Source organism: Strongyloides ratti (genome assembly GCF_001040885.1).
Source record: "Strongyloides ratti genome assembly S_ratti_ED321, chromosome : 2".
NCBI lineage: Eukaryota > Metazoa > Nematoda > Chromadorea > Rhabditida > Strongyloididae > Strongyloides > Strongyloides ratti.
Window position 1 is genome coordinate 6072906 of NC_037308.1, and position 23037 is coordinate 6095942.

At 20.0% G+C, this 23037-nt stretch overlaps 2 protein-coding genes across 2 annotated transcripts; one reads left to right on the top strand and one right to left on the bottom strand.

Annotated features, from left to right (window-relative positions):
- Positions 1 to 940: 940 nt before the first annotated feature.
- SRAE_2000193500 (Hypothetical protein) lies at positions 941 to 4092 on the bottom strand (the record flags this gene model as incomplete). Its single annotated transcript, XM_024652946.1, has 3 exons — positions 941 to 1071; positions 1119 to 3305; positions 4038 to 4092. The coding sequence occupies 3 exons, from the start codon at positions 4090 to 4092 to the stop codon at positions 941 to 943; spliced, it is 2373 nt and encodes a 790-aa protein (XP_024506471.1).
- A 17005-nt stretch (positions 4093 to 21097) lies between these two features.
- Positions 21098 to 22775, top strand: SRAE_2000193600 (Stromal interaction molecule homolog; the record flags this gene model as incomplete). Its single annotated transcript, XM_024652947.1, has 4 exons — positions 21098 to 21215; positions 21265 to 21389; positions 21432 to 22401; positions 22534 to 22775. 4 exons carry the CDS (start codon positions 21098 to 21100, stop codon positions 22773 to 22775), a joined length of 1455 nt encoding a protein of 484 aa, XP_024506472.1.
- Between the last annotated feature and the right edge of the window lie 262 nt (positions 22776 to 23037).

Consider the following 23037-nt stretch of genomic DNA (forward strand, 5'->3'; position numbering starts at 1 on the left):
ATTGAAATACAAAACATTTTTTTTTCTTTTAAAATTATACTTAAAAAAAGTAATATTTTAAATTTTAAAAAAAAATGTAATACCTTTTTGTGGTAATTTAAAGTAATAGTTAAATATATATATATTCTTACAAAACAAATTATTTCCCGTGTAAAAGTATAGTATAATAAAAACAAACATGTATGTATAAAATGAATTTGAAAATTTGTTGATTAGTAATTTAAAGGAAAGCGAAATAGATGATTATTGGGAATGAAGAAAAAAAAAATTATAAAGTAATATATATTACACATATATCCGTAACTATTTCAAAAATATATTTCTCCAAATGTGCCTTTTAACAAAAACAAAATAATATTTTAGTAATATAAGATACATTTTGATAAATTTTTTTTTTAAAAGTTTTTATCATAATAAATAATAATGCTAAAATCACAAACATTATACGATCAATAACCTGATAGTAACCAGTAAAAATTTTTGTTTTTTATCCATTTCTATTTAATAATATATTATTTTGTTCAATGGTTAGATTAAAATTTGACTATATTTCCAAAAAAATTTTATTCATCTTCCTCTTCATTCAATAATATTTAACACTGTCTTCAAAAAATATTTTATATTCAGTTATCTGGTTAAAGTTCCTCATTTTAACAATAAAAAAAAAAGATCTATGATCATTATATTGTATTATAATAAAATGAAGAAAGTGAAAGGAAGTAGATGATAGATAAAAAATAATACGTCTTCAAACATTGCCCATAATAAATGTCTAATTATTCTAAAGAGTGATAACAAAGTATAATATTAAAATATTTTGTCCCATTGACAGTACATATACCGTATAGTAATATTGTTAACAGACACAATTTTTAAAGTGAGCTTTTTATAATAAACTGATGTCTTTAAGAATATAATAATAATAACAATATTTTTTTTTTCAATGATTCATTTCTGCTTCATATTCCTTGCGTAACCAAGTTATACCCGTTAAAAGATACCTGGCCAAATCGAGTGTTTTCATATGTAGGTCCATTCTACCACAAATGGAATCTAAGTGGTCAATCATAGCTAAAAAAATAAATAATAATTTTAATATACCAATTATTGTAGCAAACCTTTATCTATATCAGTAATCTCTTCATTTATACGATCTATAATTCCATGAGCAAAAAGAAGATATGATAAAGCCGTATTTTGGTTATTCAAATTTTGCGTAAATGTTTTATTAAAGTTATCAGTACTTGATGAGATTGAATCAAAATCTTTACAAGTATTTTGACGACTTGTACTTCCCAATTTATCGGTAGTACTATGATTTGACAAAGAACTAAGTTTACCATCACTTTCAAATAAATAATTATTTTGTCCTCCACTTTTTCCATTTCTGGCTAACCATTCACTTTGTAAATTTGAAAGTCGATGTTGATTAGCTATAACAGTTTTCTTTTTCAAATCATAACATTTAAATAACATTGTTGCTTTGACATGTGAAACCAATATTACCAATCGACTATATATAGAACATGACTTATATTTAGACTCACTATTTAAAACACCTTTAGAGACTTCTTTTAAAAATTTAAATGAATCATTCATGTATTCAGCTGGACGAAGTTTTAAAGAACTATCTTTTCCTTCAGAAGCTATAACTTGATGAGCAGTAGCAGCTATGAAGTAAACAATACATTCAAGATATCTGAAAAATTTCTTCATTCCATGCTTATCACGATCAGTTTTATCAGCTTTATGTTTGTATTCTTTTGCTAATTGACCATAGAAGTCATAGTCACGTACTGTCCTAGGAAAATCATTTTGTTTTAATTCACAGGCAACTTTTGGTTTATACTTATTCATAAGATAAGTTGGTGAACTGGGTAATAATGATGATGATGATGATGACGACAATATTGATGGTCCACGACAAATAGATGAACTTCTACTACTACAAGCAGTTGGAACATTACTACTACTTTTTTTCTCCTTCTTTATTGGCACTGGTATTTCTTCAACCTGTTTTGTAGATTTAGATAAACTACTACTACTGTAGTCTCTTTTGTTATTAATATTTTTACTTCTAGAAAGGTCATTGCTAATTTGGCTACTACTTGATATTGAAATATTTTTACTATTTTCCTTTTTCTCCACAACAATATTATCATGTTCTCTACTACTACTACTACTTTTCTTAGCTTTTTTGTTATCATTAGAATTTTTTGTTTCCTTCTTAGAATATTCTGAAGTTAGAAAACTTTTTAAATGCCTTTTCCTGTCAGCGGACAATCCCGAAATATTTAATTTACATTTAAAATCAACATCCTCTCTTATAACAACAGGTTCTTTGTAAACAGGAATTGATTTAACTACATTATTTTTTATGTTTGTTGTAGTTGTGTTGATTACTGATCTTGATGATGATGATGATGAAGGCCGTGATTTTCTAACAATTTTTAATGGTGGTAATAACGGTAGTACTTCACCAACACTTTCAAAAATAATTTTAACTTTTGCAGCAAGCTCTAGCACTTTGGCTTCTTTTATACTGGTATTTCTTTCACAGGTTTCAATATCGTCACTAGAATCTTTACCATCTGACGTATGTTTATCTGAATTAACAGAGACAAAACCAGAATCTGGGCTTTGTAAATCATCTGTATTATGATGGGATTTATTAACTGATATGTCATCTGTATTTCCATTGTTATTAGAAAATTTCGATTCTTTTGTATCACGTTTTTTAACTTTAACTAACTCATCATCTGATGATAATTCATTTGTTGTTCTACCTTTATGATTTTTCTCCTGATTAGATGATGATATGGAATATGGTGATGGTTGCCGACGACGTTTTTTAGAATTTCCATTACCATTATCTTCTTGTTGTTGTTTTGTCAATGATGATGAAGTTGTTGCAATATTATTACTTTTTGTTGAAGTAGTATTACTTTTCTCGTTCCAACCTTTTTTAGAGAGATCTTTGTCGATGGCAGAAGAATTTGACAACACTTTCTTAGCTGAATTATTTGGATTTTTAGTACTAGTAGTAATAGAAGAAGTAATTAAATTGATACATGGAGAAACATTCTCTGCATTAACCGGAGATTTGGAATGAGTTGATGACCGTACATTTTTATTTAACATATTATTACATTCTGTATATGATTGTGATTTACTATTAGAAGTTTTAGAAACCCCAGAATGACCAACATTTCTTTTGGGATAGTCTATTAATCCATGTAAATGATATATTTCGTCTCTTTGCTCATATGTCAACTTAACAAAATCGTCAAAAGGACCATATATTTCTAAAAATAAAAAAAAAAAGATTAAAAATAACTATACATTTTTTTTTTGTTATATATTATAAACATATTTTTTTTCAAATAACTTTTTATTACAAAAATTATTTTACTTCCTCTCTTAAAAATAAATATTAAGACCCCTTTTTCATCTATTTATTTAATTATCAAGTTATTTAAAACACATGTGCTGTGTTTTATTTATAATATTTTCGCAATATAACATATTAAAACCTGACATTATATACTAACATATAATAAAATGACAGTAGACTCTCATCTCAATTCCTTCTTTTCTTACCCTATCAAAAATACGTAAAGCTTTTTTTTTTTTTTTTTTTGACAAAAACATAACTATTAATATACGTATTTTCTCAAAAAAGAAGAGTTAATTGTAGATATTTTATCAGCTACATTTGTACAGTCATAGTTTATACGTGTAAAAATGTATACATTTTTATAAATAAAAATTATACCTGACAAGATACCAGTGAAAAAAAGTAAAGATATTAATGATCACATGTTTGATCAAATTTTGAGAGAGAAATTACAATGAAAAAAATATTTAAAAGGTTAAATGTTTTAAAATTTAAAATTAAAATGAATACCGCTTAAAATAAGTAATTTATAATGAAATGAAAAATATAAAATCATTACACTATGTTATGAAGGCAAAAATTTTCACAAACAAAAATATGTTCTTTTTTTAGTAAAAAAATTATGTAAAAAAAAACTTACCAATAAGTCGTTTACTAGTATCATCTTGTGATTGGTGAATTTTGTCATATGGCATGACACGGGGCACTGCTTCCAACGAGGCCGTCTTGAATATCTTTTTTGATAGTTTGTTGAAGTGCGTATAAAAATAAAAGCTTCAAGATTAAATGATAAAAAACGCTTTTCCCAACCAGACTAGTCGTTCAAATTTTCACACTTTTTATTTAATGAGAATAGAAATAAAAATCAACGACTTAAAGCAGTTGAGTATTGATAGTTTCAAAATAAATGAGTAGTACGTTGATTTTTGTCCTCTTCTAGTAAAAACCGGAGAAGAACAATAGTGTTTTTTTTTAATTATATAACTTAATATGGTGTGTTTTATTATCAAAATCTGAAAAGTAAAACAAAAATGTATATGTTGAATGGAAAAAAAAATTATAATGAATAAAGATAAATGATGTTATTAATTACAAGTTTTTAAACGATAGATCATACATAAAAAAAAAAAATAATTAAGGCGGTATAATAATAATAATTATAAAATAATATATTATATATATATATATATATATATCTTGGGTAAATTCTAACAAAATAATTATAAAATATTTTATTTGTTATATTCACCATCAAAATCTTGAAAAATAATAAGAAACAAAATATCAAATAAGAAAATGATAAAAGGTTCATGTGTTAATCAGAGGTCATATATTTAAAATGTTACCTTTTACTGATTTAAACATGCAAATTTTTAGTAATTTGTTAAAAACGATAAGAAATAAAAATTATAATATGTATTTATTTATAAGTAATAAATTACTGAAAAATTTCTTAAATTTAATTTATATTCATTAAATAAAAATAGATAATAAGTTACCATAATAAGTTATAAAAAGGTGGTCATTTTACAAAATAAAAGATTTTAACTTTATCGTTAGGATCATAGAAAAAATTAAGAAAATATGTAATATAAAAAAGAAGATGACGACGAGAAGAGAAGAGAGAGTGTCGTGATGGAATGTCATGGTAAGGAAAAAAAAAAAAAAAGATAAAGGTAAATTATTAATACAAAATTTGTTGTCTAAGCATCTTATAGATGGGGTAAAAATTATTATCAATAAAATAACCATATATTATTCATCATATCAATAAGGATCAAAATATTATAATGATAATAAAAAAAAAGTGAACAAAAATAATAACAAATTATATAAAATAAAATTTCGATGATATATAAAAGATGGCAATTAATAATAATCAGAATAAAAATAGATGTTTATTTAAATTTGTTAAATTTTATTAAAAATAAAATAAAAGACAAATTGAAACTGTAGGTAAAGTGATACTTTAAATGGATAATAATTTTAATATATTGAAATTTATATATAATAAATAGTGAACTTTTTATGCATTGTATAACTTTCCAAAACTTTTGTACTTTATTAGGAATAATACATATATATATATATATATATATTAATGTCATTTATATCTCTATCTATTCGATGTAAAAGTTATTATTTGTCTAAATAGAATATATATAAAAGATAAAATGCTGATCTGATTTATAGGCGAGAAGAAATATGTTTAATGATAGAAGAATGGATATGTATAGATATATTTATATATATATATATATTTGATGGCAAGTTGCAAGACGATTTGTTGTGTGTTATAATGTGAAAAAAAAAATCTATATAAAATAATTTCATAAATAATTAAGAAGATAATTAATTTATCTTAAGAGATATTAAAACATTTTTCTATTATTTTATTTTTAAAAAAAATGTATTGTATTATTTCTGCCTTTTAAATTATATAATATACATAAAAATTCTTTAAATATAAAAATCAAACATTTTGACCTATAGTCCAATAGTCGTGGTGAAGCTACATACAAAATAGTTTACAATTATAAAAAAAAGACTCTTATCTTGGTTATAACTTTTTGGAAAACGAAGTCTTGATCACCTGTGTATGTGTATATATAAATAATAACGATACCTAGTCTTATAGGACCGTTATGTGTCTTATGCTTAAAGTGTGAGCAAACAAAAGAATAAATTATTATATCTATAGAATTTTGGGAGAAAAATATAATGTGATCACAGTAAATGTGAAATGGAGCTCATCAGAAAGAGGCAAGAGTCCCTCAACATAAACTAAAAATGCAAAATGAGGTTAATGATAGGGAGGAAAGTTTTATGTTGCAATGATAAATATAGAGAAGAGAAGATTTCTACTATGTCCATTCTCGAGATTGTCCCGTAATAAACTACTTGGGTAGATATTTTAACCGCATTAATAAAAAGAAACAACAATTGGATGATTGAATGTGTTAATAAATAAATAATATTATTAATAAATAAGACATAAATATACAATATTTATAAATAACTATTTTACGAACATAATTATAAATTTTTATGACTACATAATTGCTATCATAATAATACAATCATAAAAGAAATAACTTGAAAAAATTATATTGCATTTTTGTAAGATGCACCTAATTTGGAGGGGAAATCTGCCAGCGTTGTTTTGTTTTTAGTGTCATCTATTAGTATACACTTATAAAATTTATTGATATATATCATTATTGCCTATGGAAAAAAAAATGAAAGTATATTAATTATAAAAATATAAGTACTTTTAGGTATATTATATTATGATATACTAAGTGTGAAAAGTTTAATGTCAAAATATTTTACAAATATTTATAATAAATATATTTCAATAATAAAAAAAAATTAATAATTTTTAATTATTTTAAAATAATAATAAATGAAGTAATAAAATGTCTAAATTTTACTAGTTACCGTCATCAAATACATTTTAATATAAATAATTACATTTTAATAATTATTAAATTATCTAATTTTTTTTTATCTAATTATATCAATAAATATATATATATATTAAGCTTATTTTAAAATAGGGAATTTTAACTTGAAGAACATTTTTTTTAAATTATTAAAAAAAAAAATACTTAACCTTAATATATATTTATTTAATAAACTAGTAAAATAAATTTAATGTAACTTTTTAAAAAATAATTAATAACCCATCTTTGTAATGTTTAATGATTTTATCATTAAATTTAGTATATATTGATGCTAACCAAAGATGAGAAATAATAAATCATTCATAAAAAAAATATACCTTAAAGAAATATTATTAAAAGTTATGAGGAAAAAATACTAACAAAATATGTATATAAATATAACAATAAATATATATTTATATATATATATGGGGAAAAATATATATATAAATTTGAAATAAATCTAATGTAATGAAATTTAATCTGATAATATAAAAGAAGAAAGTATGAAGAAAAGATAAACATGTATTAGTATTGTTTAGATACTTCTTTTAATTCTATAAACATCTAGAAAAAAAAAGAACCTATCTATATCAAAAATTATAAAAAAAAAAAGTACAAAATCTATTTCATTTGCTTTTTAAAAAATTTATAAATATAAATAATGATGTTAAAGAATTTTATGTTTAAATGTGGTCAAAATTAATGTGACTACAGTAGCAATAAAGTGCTATTGTATTATTTTTAATAATAATATAAAACTATAAAAAAAATTTTTATATTATTCTACTGTTGTTTTCTAAAAAAATTTTTATCATTCAATATATTATATAAAAATATATATATATAGATATAGACATTTTATACTCAAATTAAAAAAAAAATAATAAAAAAAAACATTCCCGTGATGGTGAAAATAAATTTTGACAACTTTTTCCATATCTATTTTCAATGAATAATTGAATGATTTTTGGTCTAAATGAAGGGGAAAATAAAAGATAGAGGATAGTTTTAATTTTGTTTGTTAAATTTAGAATGAAGAAGTAATGATTAACGACATTGTGTCTGGGTTTTATGTGAAATATTTAAAACATACAAACAGCCTCTTATTAAAAAATCAAAAAAAGTTGCTATGTCAAGTTTTATCATTAAATATATATATATTTTTTTTTTAAAAATATTAATAAATTGAAAAATATGGACAGATAAACAATAAATTTATTTAAATTTATTTATGCCATTAATATCCAATTTCATTAGTCAAGGACTTTTTTTTAAATTAGTACTTACAGAATGTATCTAAATTATATTAATAAATTTGAACCGCGCCCCATCTATGAAGACTGTCTATGGAATACATAGATATGTATATTAATTGTAATACTAGATTTGTATGAGGAGCACACGTAACAATAAACTACTAAAACTAATATATAGCTTTTTTTTATTAATATAACCATAAATCAAATAAATGTTGAATACATAAAGCATGTATCAAATCTAAACTTATATAAAAAGTAAAATGGCTTAAAGTATTTTTTTTTTATTGTCATGTTGATCATTAAATTTACCCTTTTTTTTACATATATAATTTATATGTATCCTACTTTTTAAAAAAAAAAAAAATAAAAGAAGATAAAAAGGTGTAAGAGAAACAATCATCATTCGTTATTTGTATGCTCTTTATTACAAAAATAATAAAAATATATATCTAATAATAAGAGAGCTAAAGATATATTTGTTATATCAAAACATAATCTAATGCATGTGGTTTGTCAAAAAATAAAATAAAATAAAAAAAAAATTGTCCCACCACATATTAATTTAAAGGAGGAGACATAGAAAAAAAAAATTTTTTTTTTTTGTTTGGTATAAAGTATAAATTTTAATAAATGCTTGTTAATAGCAAAATATTAACAACAAAGTCGATTATTTCCTCCTATATTTATAATAATAAAAAAAAAATAACATAATTATTTCATATCTTTTCAAAAATAGAAGTGATCAATAAAAAAAAAAATAAGACATAAAAAAAATACTTTTTACTTTAATTTACTATAAAATAAAAATATTCATGTTTGGTATGGAAGTAAATTAATAAATATTATATTGGTATATTAATAAAACAGTTAATTAATATATACTTAAAAGATTATAGTAATAATTTATGTTAGCAAAAATTACTTAATTTTTATTAATAAGTTTAAATTATCTTTCTTTCTAGATTATTCCAATTATATTAAAAAAAAGGGATCAAAGATTTAAAATATTATTTATAAATACAGACATTTGCGTATTTATAAAGGAAATGATAAAAAAAAAAATAGAAATAGAAAATGAAAAACAAGTCAAAAAATTTGTAGTAAAACAATGTACAAGATAGTTAAACATTTTTTTTTTTACTTTTTAAAACAGAAGTGCCAAAATAAATAATGGAGGAGGGGGAGATTAGTTTATATGTAAGAACATGAAATGACAAGATTTTTCCATACATCTCATTTTATCATTATATTTTGAAATTAAAATTACCAAAAAAAAAAAAAAAGTATAAAAGAGATGAGGAATTTAATTAAAAGTAACATTTTATATACATAAAATGTACATGTTTATATCTATACCATATAAATTGGCACATATTTTATAAATTGATAGTTATAAAAAGAAATATAAATTAAAATGTACCCTCATTTTGATAGACAATTGTTTGTAAAACTATTTAACATTTTTTAAAAAATATATATAATATATATTACAAAAATTTTTATATTCTAACAAATATTGATAAATACATTTAAATGTATATATTATTAGAAGCTTAAATCACACATAAATAAATATATATTAGTTTTAAAGACTTGTTAAGAAGTTTATATTTAAAAAAAATATATATATTTTTTTATTAATAATAAATATATAAGAAGAAAAGATATAATATGACAAAGCTAAAATATTTGTTACCATCTCTATGATACCTATTTGTCATTTTTGTTAAAGCATCATGATCAATTTTGAATTAAATAATTTTTATCTTTGTCACGGTAGCTGTTTATAAATGATAGAAATTATATTATATATATATATAAATATTCTATATATGTATGAATGATGTATAATGTTGATTCGGTGAATATATATATATATATCATTAGAGAGGTTTAATACATATATAGTTACCTTTTATAAAGAAACAAAAATGAAAATATTCTAATTAATATTAAAATGAAAAGATTAAAATTAGATGATGGAAATTTTAGATCAAATATATATATAAATATATTAGAGTTGAGCCTAATATAATATATATTAAATGTAAAGGTAACACCATAAATAGAATGAAAAAGATAAAAATTTTTAGTTGAGTATAATTGTGTGGGAGATAAAGTTAAAATTCCTAGTTCAACTATAAATATAACATTAAATTTAAAGCATTTTTACACTTCATTTTTCACTAAAATTAAAAATTGTAAATAAAAAAAAAATTATAGAAAAAAATGGTTTGCACATTAAGTTTTAAGAAAAACTTTGTGGAAAAATTATTCATTGGAAGTTGAAAATTTTAAAAATATAATATTAAAGCTTTATATATTTTAATTAATAACCTGCTTTTGAATGATATTTATAATAAATTGTTTATAATGTTGGTCTTTATTATTCTTTGTTTTATTATAATATAATATAGATTCATTATATAATTTAAAAATTATACAATTCTAGGAAAAAAAAAAGTATTAACATTAATTATATAGATAGATAAAATGCCATATATAAAATAGATAGGTAAGATTATAAATTACAAAAAAAAGATAATATATTAATATAAAACAACCTTTGTTTAATATAGAAAAAAAAAAAAAAGTTAACGATAGTGACCATTTGATTTCATATGCATTATAAAACAATATCTCATTATAAAATTTTAAAAGAAATATTGAACAAACAATGATATGTGTATTGTAAATAAATTAAAATGATCTGCAAAAGTAGGAGAAGTTTATAGTGTGTAATGGAGAGAGAAAGATATGGAGGAAAGAAAAATCCTGACAAATAGGTTTCAATTGAAGGAAATTTACTAATTAGTTAAACTAGAAAAAAGATAAATAGTAGATATCTCATAAATATAAGTATATTGACACCAAATCATTAATATTAAATGAAAAGAAGAGAGAGAAATTTTTGTGCAAAAATGATTTTGTGCAATTTTTTTAAAAAATAAAAAAAAAATTTTCTTTTAAAAATAATAATATAAATAAAATTATAATAAATATTTGCACGTACCATATAAAAATATATTTATATTTGATAATTGTGAAACAATATTGAGGACATTTTAATGAGTGAGTAGATAAAAAAGAAACCTAATAATTTATTACTATTAATCATTTTTTTTAATAGCATTTTTAATATTAAATATAACTATATATAATTTTATTTTATTTAAATAATTTATTTTAAAAAAAAAATATAATAATAACAAGAATAATATCTACAATAAAGTTTAACATTTCTACTGATATATTTATATTTTAATGGTATAAAGTTTTAATTTTTTTAAAATAAAGAACTAGAGAACAGATGTGATGGCAAAATTATGTGGAAAAAAATTATGACGTGAATATTGTATTGGATATAATATATTTTATACTAGTCCAAGATGTTGTCTCAATGGTTATTAAATTGCAAAATGAAAAACAGATTTTTAGACATTTTTGGAGTTATTTATTTATACTTCTTAATGCCTAAAATTCTATCTTTCTTATGTCAATAATAAAATAATATAATTGGTTTATAAGAATATTACTAATGATGTCTCTATATACAGCTAAATATCAAAAGAATTATTAAAAGATACAATAATAAAATATTTATTACATTGATATGTAACTATCATTGTCCTGAAAACAATAGGAATTTTAATTTTAAAAGAATGTTACATATTTCATATTGTAATGATATAAAATTGATTCATCAATTAATAATGATTATTTTAAAAAAAAATTAAATTATCACTTTATATTTGTATAATATCTCAAAAACAATAAGATATTCTAAAAAAAAAAAAAAGAAAAGAAAATGTATTTTTATTACATTTTAATGATAGAAAAAAAAAATTTTTATATATATATTTAAAAATAATAGTAGTGAAAGATAAAATTTCATATATTGAAATAAAATTATAAATAGTAATTTAAACATTTTAATATAAATTATTTAAATTTAAAAATGATTATAAACATACAAAAAGGATCAAATAAATTCATGATATAAAAAAAAATTTTTTTTTATAAATTAAAATAAATTTCATGTCATTATTATATTTTATCACTTCATTACAAAATAGACAATATTTATATTATAAAAGTTTTCACGACAAAAGACATTATTATTTTAACAACATTTTTACAATACATTATCTTCTCAAATGTTAGTTTATAAATATATAGTTGTAAGTAATGCTTAAGTTCAGTATATTTTAAAAATAAGAGTAAACGGGACATTTGTCAAATAGTTACATATATATTGAAATAAAAAAAAAAAAAAATTTTGAAAGAAAATATTTTTTTTTTATTTTATTTTATCAATATAAAATTAGAAGACTAGAGAAATAAGGTATTTATAAATCAAATATAATATATTTACAATTTTCCTTTTCTGTTCTTAAGATAAATAATTATATGATATTAAAATAAATTGTGAGAGAAAAAAAAAATATTGTATATATATTTATATATAAAATTGGTATTGTAATATAATATAAATATAAATGGAAAATTGATTTTTAGATGAAAAGTTTAAGAAATTTGAGGACCTTAAGTTACTATTAATTTAAATAAAATCTCAAGTATATAAGAACAAAGAAATAAACATTATGAAGAATTTGTAAAAAGTTATGTTCTCTTACTAATCAAATAGAAATATTATTTGATAAAATTATACATATACCAACTATACAAAATCATTAATAGTGACTTGAGGTTTTAAATTTTCAATATGAACAATTATAAAAACTGGAGAAGGTAAATAATAATATCAATAAACAAAATTCAAGTAAAAAGCTTATGCTTCATATATCAACCACGTCATGTATAATTTAATTGTATCTCTATCTATATATAAATAATGTTCCCTCTTAAGTATTTACTCTTAAAAAATGTGATGACGTTAACAAAAATATAGGATCATTTATTTCGTAAGCAAATAATTAATCCTAAATGACATTAAAAAAAAATGAAATTAAGTAAAATAAAAAAAAAAAAATAAAATAACAAATACACTTAAATATATTAAGTATATTTTAAAATATAATATTATAATAAATGTAAGCTAATTGCTTCTATTTTAGGTATCAAATATAAAATAAAATTTTAAAATAACATATTTTATGAATAAAAAATCCGGAAGTCCGTTACCTATTTATTGTTCAAAAAAAAAAATATTATAGTCAAATCTTTTATAAATATACTATATTATTATTAAATAACATTATATATTTAAAATAAATAAAAACTTCCGAAAAAGCGGTAAAAATGAAGGATATTAAATATAATATAACATAGTCCAAGAATCTCTCATCCAACAAGGTCATTTAAAATGTCACTTCTTTAATTCAATTTACTATAGATCTACAAGACATACATTAATATATATATTTTTTTTCCCATACCTATTTCCATTTGAGGGACATGTAACTGAAAGTATATTGATACTAGAACTATTTCTACTACAATGAGAATATATATATTATATATAAATATAGTTTAATTAAACTGAAAGATAAATTTTAACGTCACTTAAAAAAAAAAAAAAAAACCAACCGTTCATATATTGTCTATAAAAATTTAGAGAATCATGCTAATAATATATTTTATTAATATTGACAACATACATAATTCAAACATATACAATATACACATACATACTTTCATACACGTCTCTACTATTTAATATTAATCTTTTACATTATCATTATTAATAATAAAAGATACTAGTTAAGGATGAAAATGTAATATTTTTCAAAAATTAGTAACTATAAAATAAAAATCATATTTAATATATTATGTATATATATGTATGTATATATAGGTATTAATAATCAAGAATTTTTATAATAATAATATATAATGATATCTTATGATGAAATATATTTATTTAATTTTTTTTATTTTATTTTTGAACACCAACAAATCTTCTTACAAATATATAATGGTAAAAATAGACAATATTTCTACCTTTCTCAATAATGCTGTTATGAAAATTCAAAAGAATACCAATACTCTACCACTTAAATTATTCAATTCGCAATAATCGTTTATCAAGACCTCAAAAATTTACCTGGTATGATCAAAAAGATGTGTATATGTGTATTACTAAGAAATTTTAATGAATGAATATATAATATTTTTTTTTTTTAATAAAATATTGTCAAATTGTTAAGTTGTATCTTATTTTAAATGTATATATGTATATTATAATTGTAATAAAAAAAAAACTAATATAATAATTGTTAATATTAAATAATCATATAAAAAAAAAAATCGTGTTATAACAATAATATATACTTCTCTAAATCAAAAATTATATAATATTTTCCTCTATTTTCTATGATTAAAATGTCTTTTCTTTACTTCTACAACAAATTTTTAATAATAAAAAAAAAAAAAGATTCAAAATGACAGTAATATATTTGTAGTTAGAAGAATAACAATATACATATATAAATAATATATTATAATAAACTTAATAACATGAATTTGTATAGATAACCATGACGAAAAGATATGCATTCACATATATACATATAAAATAAATATGTGTAGATTAAAATTTTCGCAAGTATTATCACCTGCAGCTCCTAGATAGATATTATATATATATATAACATAACAATAATATTAGGCTAGAAAGATAAAATGAAAAATATTTGACATGATATGTAACGACAAGATGAATGATTATAGATCCACGTTTTAATGATCATACAAATAATTCTGGATCAAAAATGTTATAAATTGGGATTCTTTAATAAAATAACTATCATTTTAATTATTAAAACATTTATCTATCTCTCATCCTAAAATATTCCATCTCTTGTTACTTTGATTTGATAGGAAAAATATTTTATTATTTAATTTATTAATATTTATAATGATAAAAATTTTTTTTTTTTTGATATTTACATTTTATAATGATAGGAATAATAATAATAATATATATAAATATAAAAAAGAACTGTTTTCTAATAAATTATTATCAAAAAGAAAAATTCCATCTAACAAAGTGTTTCCGTAAAAAATCAAAATTGATCATATTTTGATATGACATCACGAAACATGTATTTTTTGTTTCCTGTAAAAATATGTGGTATATACATATAAATATATATTACATAAAAACATGCAAAAATTTATATGATAAAAAAACATTATAATAGTTTTATTTTTTTAGAAATTATTTTTTTTTTCTAAAAAAAAAAAAAACTTTTTGGAGAAAAAATAGTTTAAAAAAAATGATGGAAAAAAAAAAATTTTATTTATCTATTACTTAACTTAAAAATTAGTATTGACAAATAGGCTAAATATTTAACACTTATATTTCTAATACTTTAAATTAGACAAGTGATAAGAGTAAAAATCGTATATATTTGGTTAAAATGCGATAACAAGAAAGAACAACAATCACATATGATAATAAAATTAAGAATAAACAACCTTTAAAGTATTAGGTTATTGCATGAAGTAAGCTTATCAACAAGAAAGATACATAAAAAAGGTATTATAAAATATAATGCATAAAAATATTTTGTATATATATTAAAAAAAAAAAAAGTTAATTATGTATATAAATTTAAAAAAGTAATTCATTTTACATTATTAAAAATAATGAATATTTTTAGGAATAAGATATAAGCCAACCAACAAAAAAAAAATAGAGATAATAAAAAAAAGGAGAGAAATTAAAAAAAAAAAAAATAAAAACATGGATATATAAAGAAAATATTTTAATTTTATCAATTAAATTAACTCCCTTATCTTTTAAAATTTAATGTTTTAAACAAATTAAAAATATGTCATATTAAGATGAAAGGGAAAGATTTTTGAAAGGTAGTTTGTATAATATTTGAGATACTAGAAAGTTAAATTATAAAATAGAAATGGTGTGAGGATAATCTATTATGACTCAATTCCATGAATAAATACTAAAAACATATAAAAGAGCCTTGATACATAACATTAATAGTTTAAGTGAAAAAAAAAAATTTTTTTTTAATAATACTTTTATTTCTGTTAAGAAGGGAGAGGGGGAGGATAATTTACAAAAATATAAAAAAAAAAAATTAAATTAAATAATAATAAGATAGTAACCTAAAAATAATAATATATATTTTTTTTTTTACTAAAAACTTAAAAGTTCAAAATCATATGATTTATGTTAATTTAAATTATAGTAAACAATGTTTAAATTATATGCGCGGAGGCATATACATGCTGAATGTATAGAAACTGGAAAGAGATTCAAAAAATCAACGATCACTACAGTACAATTTTAAATGAGTTAAAAGCAATATCAATATATAACTAATATATTTAATGTTGCGAAAAAGAAAATTGTTAAATAGGAAACAAAAATTAATGAGATAGCATTATTGTTACTTTATTAAAATGTTTGTTACATTTAATATTTCAATGAGGTGATAAAATATATATATATATATAGATATCTCTTTTTTTTTTAATATACAACAAAAAAAATTTTTAGTCATTTTAAATTGATATCATACTAAGAAATGTTAAGTTAATCCAACTTTTCTTCCGGAATAATATGATATATTTTCTTAAGTAATAAATGATATCTAAATAAACAATATTTTAAAAAATAACAATTTGTTACAAATTTTAAATAAATATACTATGAATGAGTATCTTTTGAAATGTAAAAATTTATCTAATTTACAACGGAAATTTTTTATAAAATAATTAATTTTCAATCTAAAGCCATGTGTCTAGAGCGCAATAATTATATTTTTGTGTCTTCAGCTGATATATGAGTATTATTTTTTTTTTTACCTCCCCTTTCTTAAAACCCCATCTCTTACTCTTTTCTTTAAATATATTTTAAGGAGAGAGTTGATAGTGATAATAGTGGTAGTTTGTCAAAACAATGCAACTCTTTGCAATATAACTTTATGATTAAAAGACATTTTCATTATTTGGTATCTAAAACTATAAAGTATGCATCATATACACTTCGTGTAACAACTTTTTGCTTCACCACTAAAATTAAAGGTATATAGTAGTCATTGAAACTAAAAATGCGCTTGTTTGGAAAAAATTTTTCAAGAACCGGTTGAAGAGAAAATATGTAGAGATACAAGCAAAAATTTAAATATATATATATGTAGGAATTTATATATATATATATATATATTTATATAGATATATAAAATCAAATATACCAATAACCTAGATATAACTGTCTTCACTGATTATCTTTATATGTAAAAGATAGAAAAGAAACAGAGGGTGATCAACAAAAATGAAAAACCTTAAAGTTCAAGTTATTGTATTTAATAAAGCAATATATTATAAAACTTTGAAAATGTATATAAATAAAAGTCAATTAAAAAGAAACAATTATATAGATTAAGCAATATTAATATGATAAAATTTAATTACTAAAATATATAATAATAAATAATACATTATAAATAAATTCCCCATGATGGTTAATAAAAGATGACAAAAAAAAAAGAAGATATTTTCAACAACTGGTTTAAGAAGAGAGAAAAGAATTTTTGAACATACATAATAAAAGGATATATTATAATAATAATATTATTATTATTATAGACGACATATAACATTAATAAAATAAATTTTTACTAAGAATAAAATGAATAAAAACTTGAAAGCATTTTAAATTAATTAAAAATAAGTTAAAATATTTAAAAGCTATTTCAATTTTTATTTGGCAAACATTATTACCCAACATACTACATTATTAGTACATGTAAAAAAAAAAGTACAGGTAACATTTTTTAAGAAGAAATATATATATATATGTATGTATGAATAATAAAAAGAAAATATAAAATATATATATAGATAAAAAGATTATAATTACATTATATTGAGTAATTTTTTTTTTTTATCATTATTTCTTTGAACATATAAATTTTTTTTTTCTTTCTAAAATAAAAATGTCTACGTAGTTACAATAACAATTGGATAGATATATTATCATAAAATGTAGAGTGGAAATAATCATAAGTCAATATGAACACCTGTGTTACATTATTTTTACTATATTTGGAAGATATAAAAGTTATAATTTTTTTTTTTTACTTTTGTATGTTACCTTATATTAACAAAATTGAAAGTGGGAGGTAGAAAATATAATAAGTTAATATTGTTTAGATAGTTGAGTGATTATTAAACATTGTGGCATTATAATAGAAATTATACATTAAAAATATTTGTCTATTTTAGCTTTGGGAGAATATAGTTATAAATTTTATATTATATAATCTTTTTTCCTAAGGGGTATTCTTTATTTTATCAAGAATATGATGATATTTATAGAAAAGTTTATGTGTATTTAAATATATTTTAAAAAAAATTATATGTTTTAAAAGTTATTTATATATAAATTTTATTCCAATATTCAAAAATTTTTTAATATTATCATTAGAAAATAAGTATCTTATCATTATCAAATACCTTGATTTGTGATTTTATATGTTTCTTGCTTATTATTTATCAAGTTACCGGTGGACCTACAAAAATTAAAAAGTATAAAAATATTTGTTAAGTTATAATATATGTAAATAAGGTATTTATAGAAAAAGAAAATTAATTAATAAAAAATGTAAAATCTTCTTATTATATAAATATAATAATAAAAAAAAAATTAAAAAAATGTTCTAATTTTTATTTTGATTCTTTATTTATCTTTTCAAGAATATAAATTGGGATGGTGCTCCAACACCTTAACCTTTCAAAATGAATAGACAACATGTCATTTTTCATTATATTATATAAAAGGATACATTCTTAAATTATTTTAAGATATATAAAAAAAAGTTTAATTTTAATAAATTACTTAATAAAATATTTAAAATAAAATTAAATGTTCTATTTATTGTATTAATTAAATATTAAATATATATATTACTGAATATCAAAACAAATATAATTGACTATATACTATTATATTTAGTTTTATACAATTGTTTTTTTAAGTATATTTGTATATATTATTTTATGTGATAATATTAGCAGTAAATACAACAAGTGATAGTTGATATGTTGGTATTCACAAAAGTTAACAAATCATTCTTCCTGCTTTAAGTAATTTTTTCTTCTACTATTATTAGAAAATATTTAAAAGTATCATATCATTTTTATTTGTTTCAAGATGTTTCATTTTTATTCATTTGAATTAATTTTTAAAAAAAAAAGAGTAAAAAATTGTTTGTATTATATAATAATTGTTTTGCTTTATACATTGTACTTTTTATAACTTTTTTTTTTTTTTAAATAATAAATAGTTGAATTTTAATGTGTATGATAAAAATTTTTAAAATATATTTTATTATTATAATTTGATTAGAATATAACTATTATTTGTATAGAAAAAAATTTTTTTTTTTTATTTTTGTTACTAGGTTTTTCAAAAATAAAAACGACAGATTATATATATATATAAATATCTTTTAATAAGTATTATTAAAAAATAAAATAATATGTTTCATGTTAATAAGAATGTTATTATTCTATACCATTTGTTAGAAAATTTCTTTCATTCAAAAATGAAATATAATATTATATCAGTAATTATTATAAAAACATTTTATTACTTATTATACATTTTTATATCATTTAAACATGATTTTGTATTAAAAATTTTCATAAAATTGTATGACTCACTACATAGATGATTAACTCATATTTTTAAATATAATTACTTTCTACGACAATCAAAATTTGTTTGATTTTTAGATTTTACGTTATACATCATTGGTAAGCTTTAAACCGATGTATATCAAAATGAGTATATAAAAATTTCTGGTATATAAAATAATTTATATTATTATTCTTATATTTGATTTTTGATTTTTTAATTTTGTACTATAAACGTTCATGTATTTTAATTAATTTAAAAGTTAAAAAAAAAAAATCATCAAAACCTGTATTTTTAAAATACAATCTCTTTCCTTTTTTTTGTCTCTTTTTAAAATTTTTTTTTTAAAACTCTATTCAAAAAATTGTTAACATTTAATAATCTTTTGATATGATTACCTTGTTTTAAATGTATAATAAAAAAAAATAAAATACATAATTACTTTGATTTTTTAATGATAAGAATTTTCTGAAAATTACATTATTATTAAAGATAAAATATTTTCTTTTAGTTATAGGACTATGTAAAATTATTCATCAAATAAATTTATCTTCTTTCAGTGAATATGATCTAACAAAATAATATGTTTGATATATTTTTCAATAATGTAAAGTAGTAAAAGATGCTATCATTTTATAGATATTGATACAAAGTAACAATATAATAGTTTGTTAAAATAAGTAGTATTTTATTATTGATTTTTTTTAATGTCCAAATACTTCGTCAAATATATCTTTTATAATGTATCTAATTTTGGAACATAATAACTTAACTTTTTTTTTTTTTTACGTATAATTTTCAAAAGATTTATATTTAAATTTGAGATAAAAATTTATTATTTTGCATATTTTAAATTGATACTCTTTCTATACATTTTATTTTTCTCTGTTTCTTTCAAATACACTTGATCATGTTTCCATCTATGATTTTTTTTTATTTAGTAAATAATTTTATTCTTTTTATATTAAATATAGTATTAATAGTTTGTTTGATCGGAAGAAATATTTTATTCAAATGTATAATAAATAATAATTTCAGGATACTTTTCCTTTATATTTCTTTACCATTGTGCTTGATTTTTTTTTTCTTCTAAAACAATAAAAAAAATATAATAGTTTTTATTATAAATTTTTAACATAAATTAATAAATAGTTATTCTAAAATTTGAGAAAATGATTTGTTTATCATTCAAGCGTATAAATTTTTATCATAACCATGAGTTTAAAAATTTTTCTTTTTTTTTATAAAATTAATTTTATAAATGCTTTTATATTTTGAAATGATTATTTTTAAAAATATATTTATTATATTTAAGGTAAAAATTTTTGTTGTTTATTATTAATTTTTTTTTAGGCAAATGATCGAAGCAACTACAATTTTTAAAAAACATATATTTAAACTTACATGTATTTATTTAATATTATTTCTAACAAATTTTTATGTATTATGTAAAGAAGAAAACTTAAAAATAAAAAGTAAGTATTTTTAATTATTATAATAATTTTAATCTTTAAAATTATTGAGATGTTGTTGTGACAGCAGAACAGGAAAAATTAAGGGACAAAGAAGGGTATGCTGCTATTGCAGAACTTCATAAGCAGATGGATGACGATAAGTCAGGAAGTATTGATAGAGCGGAATCTTCTGATGTAAAAAAAAAAACTTTTATTGTTATAAAAATAAATTTTTAGTTTTTAACAGCTGACCTACATATAGGTGGATCCGATAGAGCAAGAAGAGAAAAACACTTTCATAATAACAATGATGACTCTATTACTGTAGATGAATTATGGGAAAATTTTTTTCTTTCTGAGGAACGTTATTGGGGTGAAGAAAGGATGATTGAATGGCTTGTTAATAGCGTTAAATTACCTCAGTATGTTGATAATTTTAAGAAAATTAAAGCTACAGGAATATATTTACCACGAATGGCATTACCATCAGGAACATTTTTATCTGAAACTATGGGAATAAAAAATTATGTTCATAGGCAGAAGATACAATTAAAAGCACTTGATGTAGTACTTTTTGGTTATATAGATTCATCAAATAAACTTAAAGATATATTACTTGCATTATTAGCATGTACATTATTTGGTGTTATTTTTTTCTTTAATAGGCAACAAAATAAAGCAAAAATGGAGATGGCTCAGTTATCTTCAAAATTAGGGGAACTTAAAAATTTAGAAACAGAATTTAATGATAGTCAAAAAAAATTTGACGAAGAAAGAAAGAAACGTCAAAGTACTGGTGATATTTTAAATAGTGAACAAGTTGAAGCATTACGAATCAAACTTGAAGCAGCTGAAAAAAAGTTAGAACATGCTTCAGCAACATCAGGAAATATAGAACTTTCCTTACAACCATTATTACGTAGAACATATGAGTTAGAATATTCTCATATACAGCAACAAAAATTGGAATGCCTTAGTGAAATGAAAGATGCAAAAGAATTAGTAGATAAATTTAGAAGAAAACAATCTAGTGTTATGTATTCATTAAAATTAGCAACAGGTGCAACTTCGGGAACAGAATTAATAGATACAAAAATATTTTCTCTTAAAACTAGAATGGAAAAAATTACATTGGCTTTAGATGAGTGCACTCAAAGGTGGATTGATATAGAATTATTATGTGGTTTTCCAATTATATCTTCTAACGGTAAGTTTTTTCTTATTTATTTTTTTTTTTTTGCTTAAGCTATAGCTAATAATAATATAAAAAATTATTTAATAACTATATTTAATAACTTTAAAAGAAACCTTATATATCCACATTTGTGCTTTCTTGCAGATTGCAATCGTAGTTTATCTAAAGCTAAAATTTCTCTTAATGGTATACCATCTTCTTCTACAGGTACGTCTACATCAACAAAAATTTCTAATATTGGAGGGCCATTTGTTTTGTCAAATTTGTATTCTAAAAATAGTGCTTCTAACTCTTCCATTAGCTGTATAGTAAAGAAAGGAGGAGCTTGCGATGTTGATGAAACAACTAGTACCTCCAGTAGTTCAAGTTCTGGACAAAGTATTTAAGAAGATTGAATGATTACTAATAATATACTTAATATTTTTTTTTACAAATATAGATTATTTACCTTACAAATATTATGGAATGAATATGTTGTCGGTTGAAAAATCGACAGAAATGTTAATCAAAAAAATTATCCGTATATTTTTAATATTTTTTAATAATAGAATGTTAAAGTAAGAAGTTATGCTATCATTTATATCTAACGACATAATTTTTTCTTAAATGTCCTACTCTCTCTTGTTTGTTATTTTTTATTTTAATTTT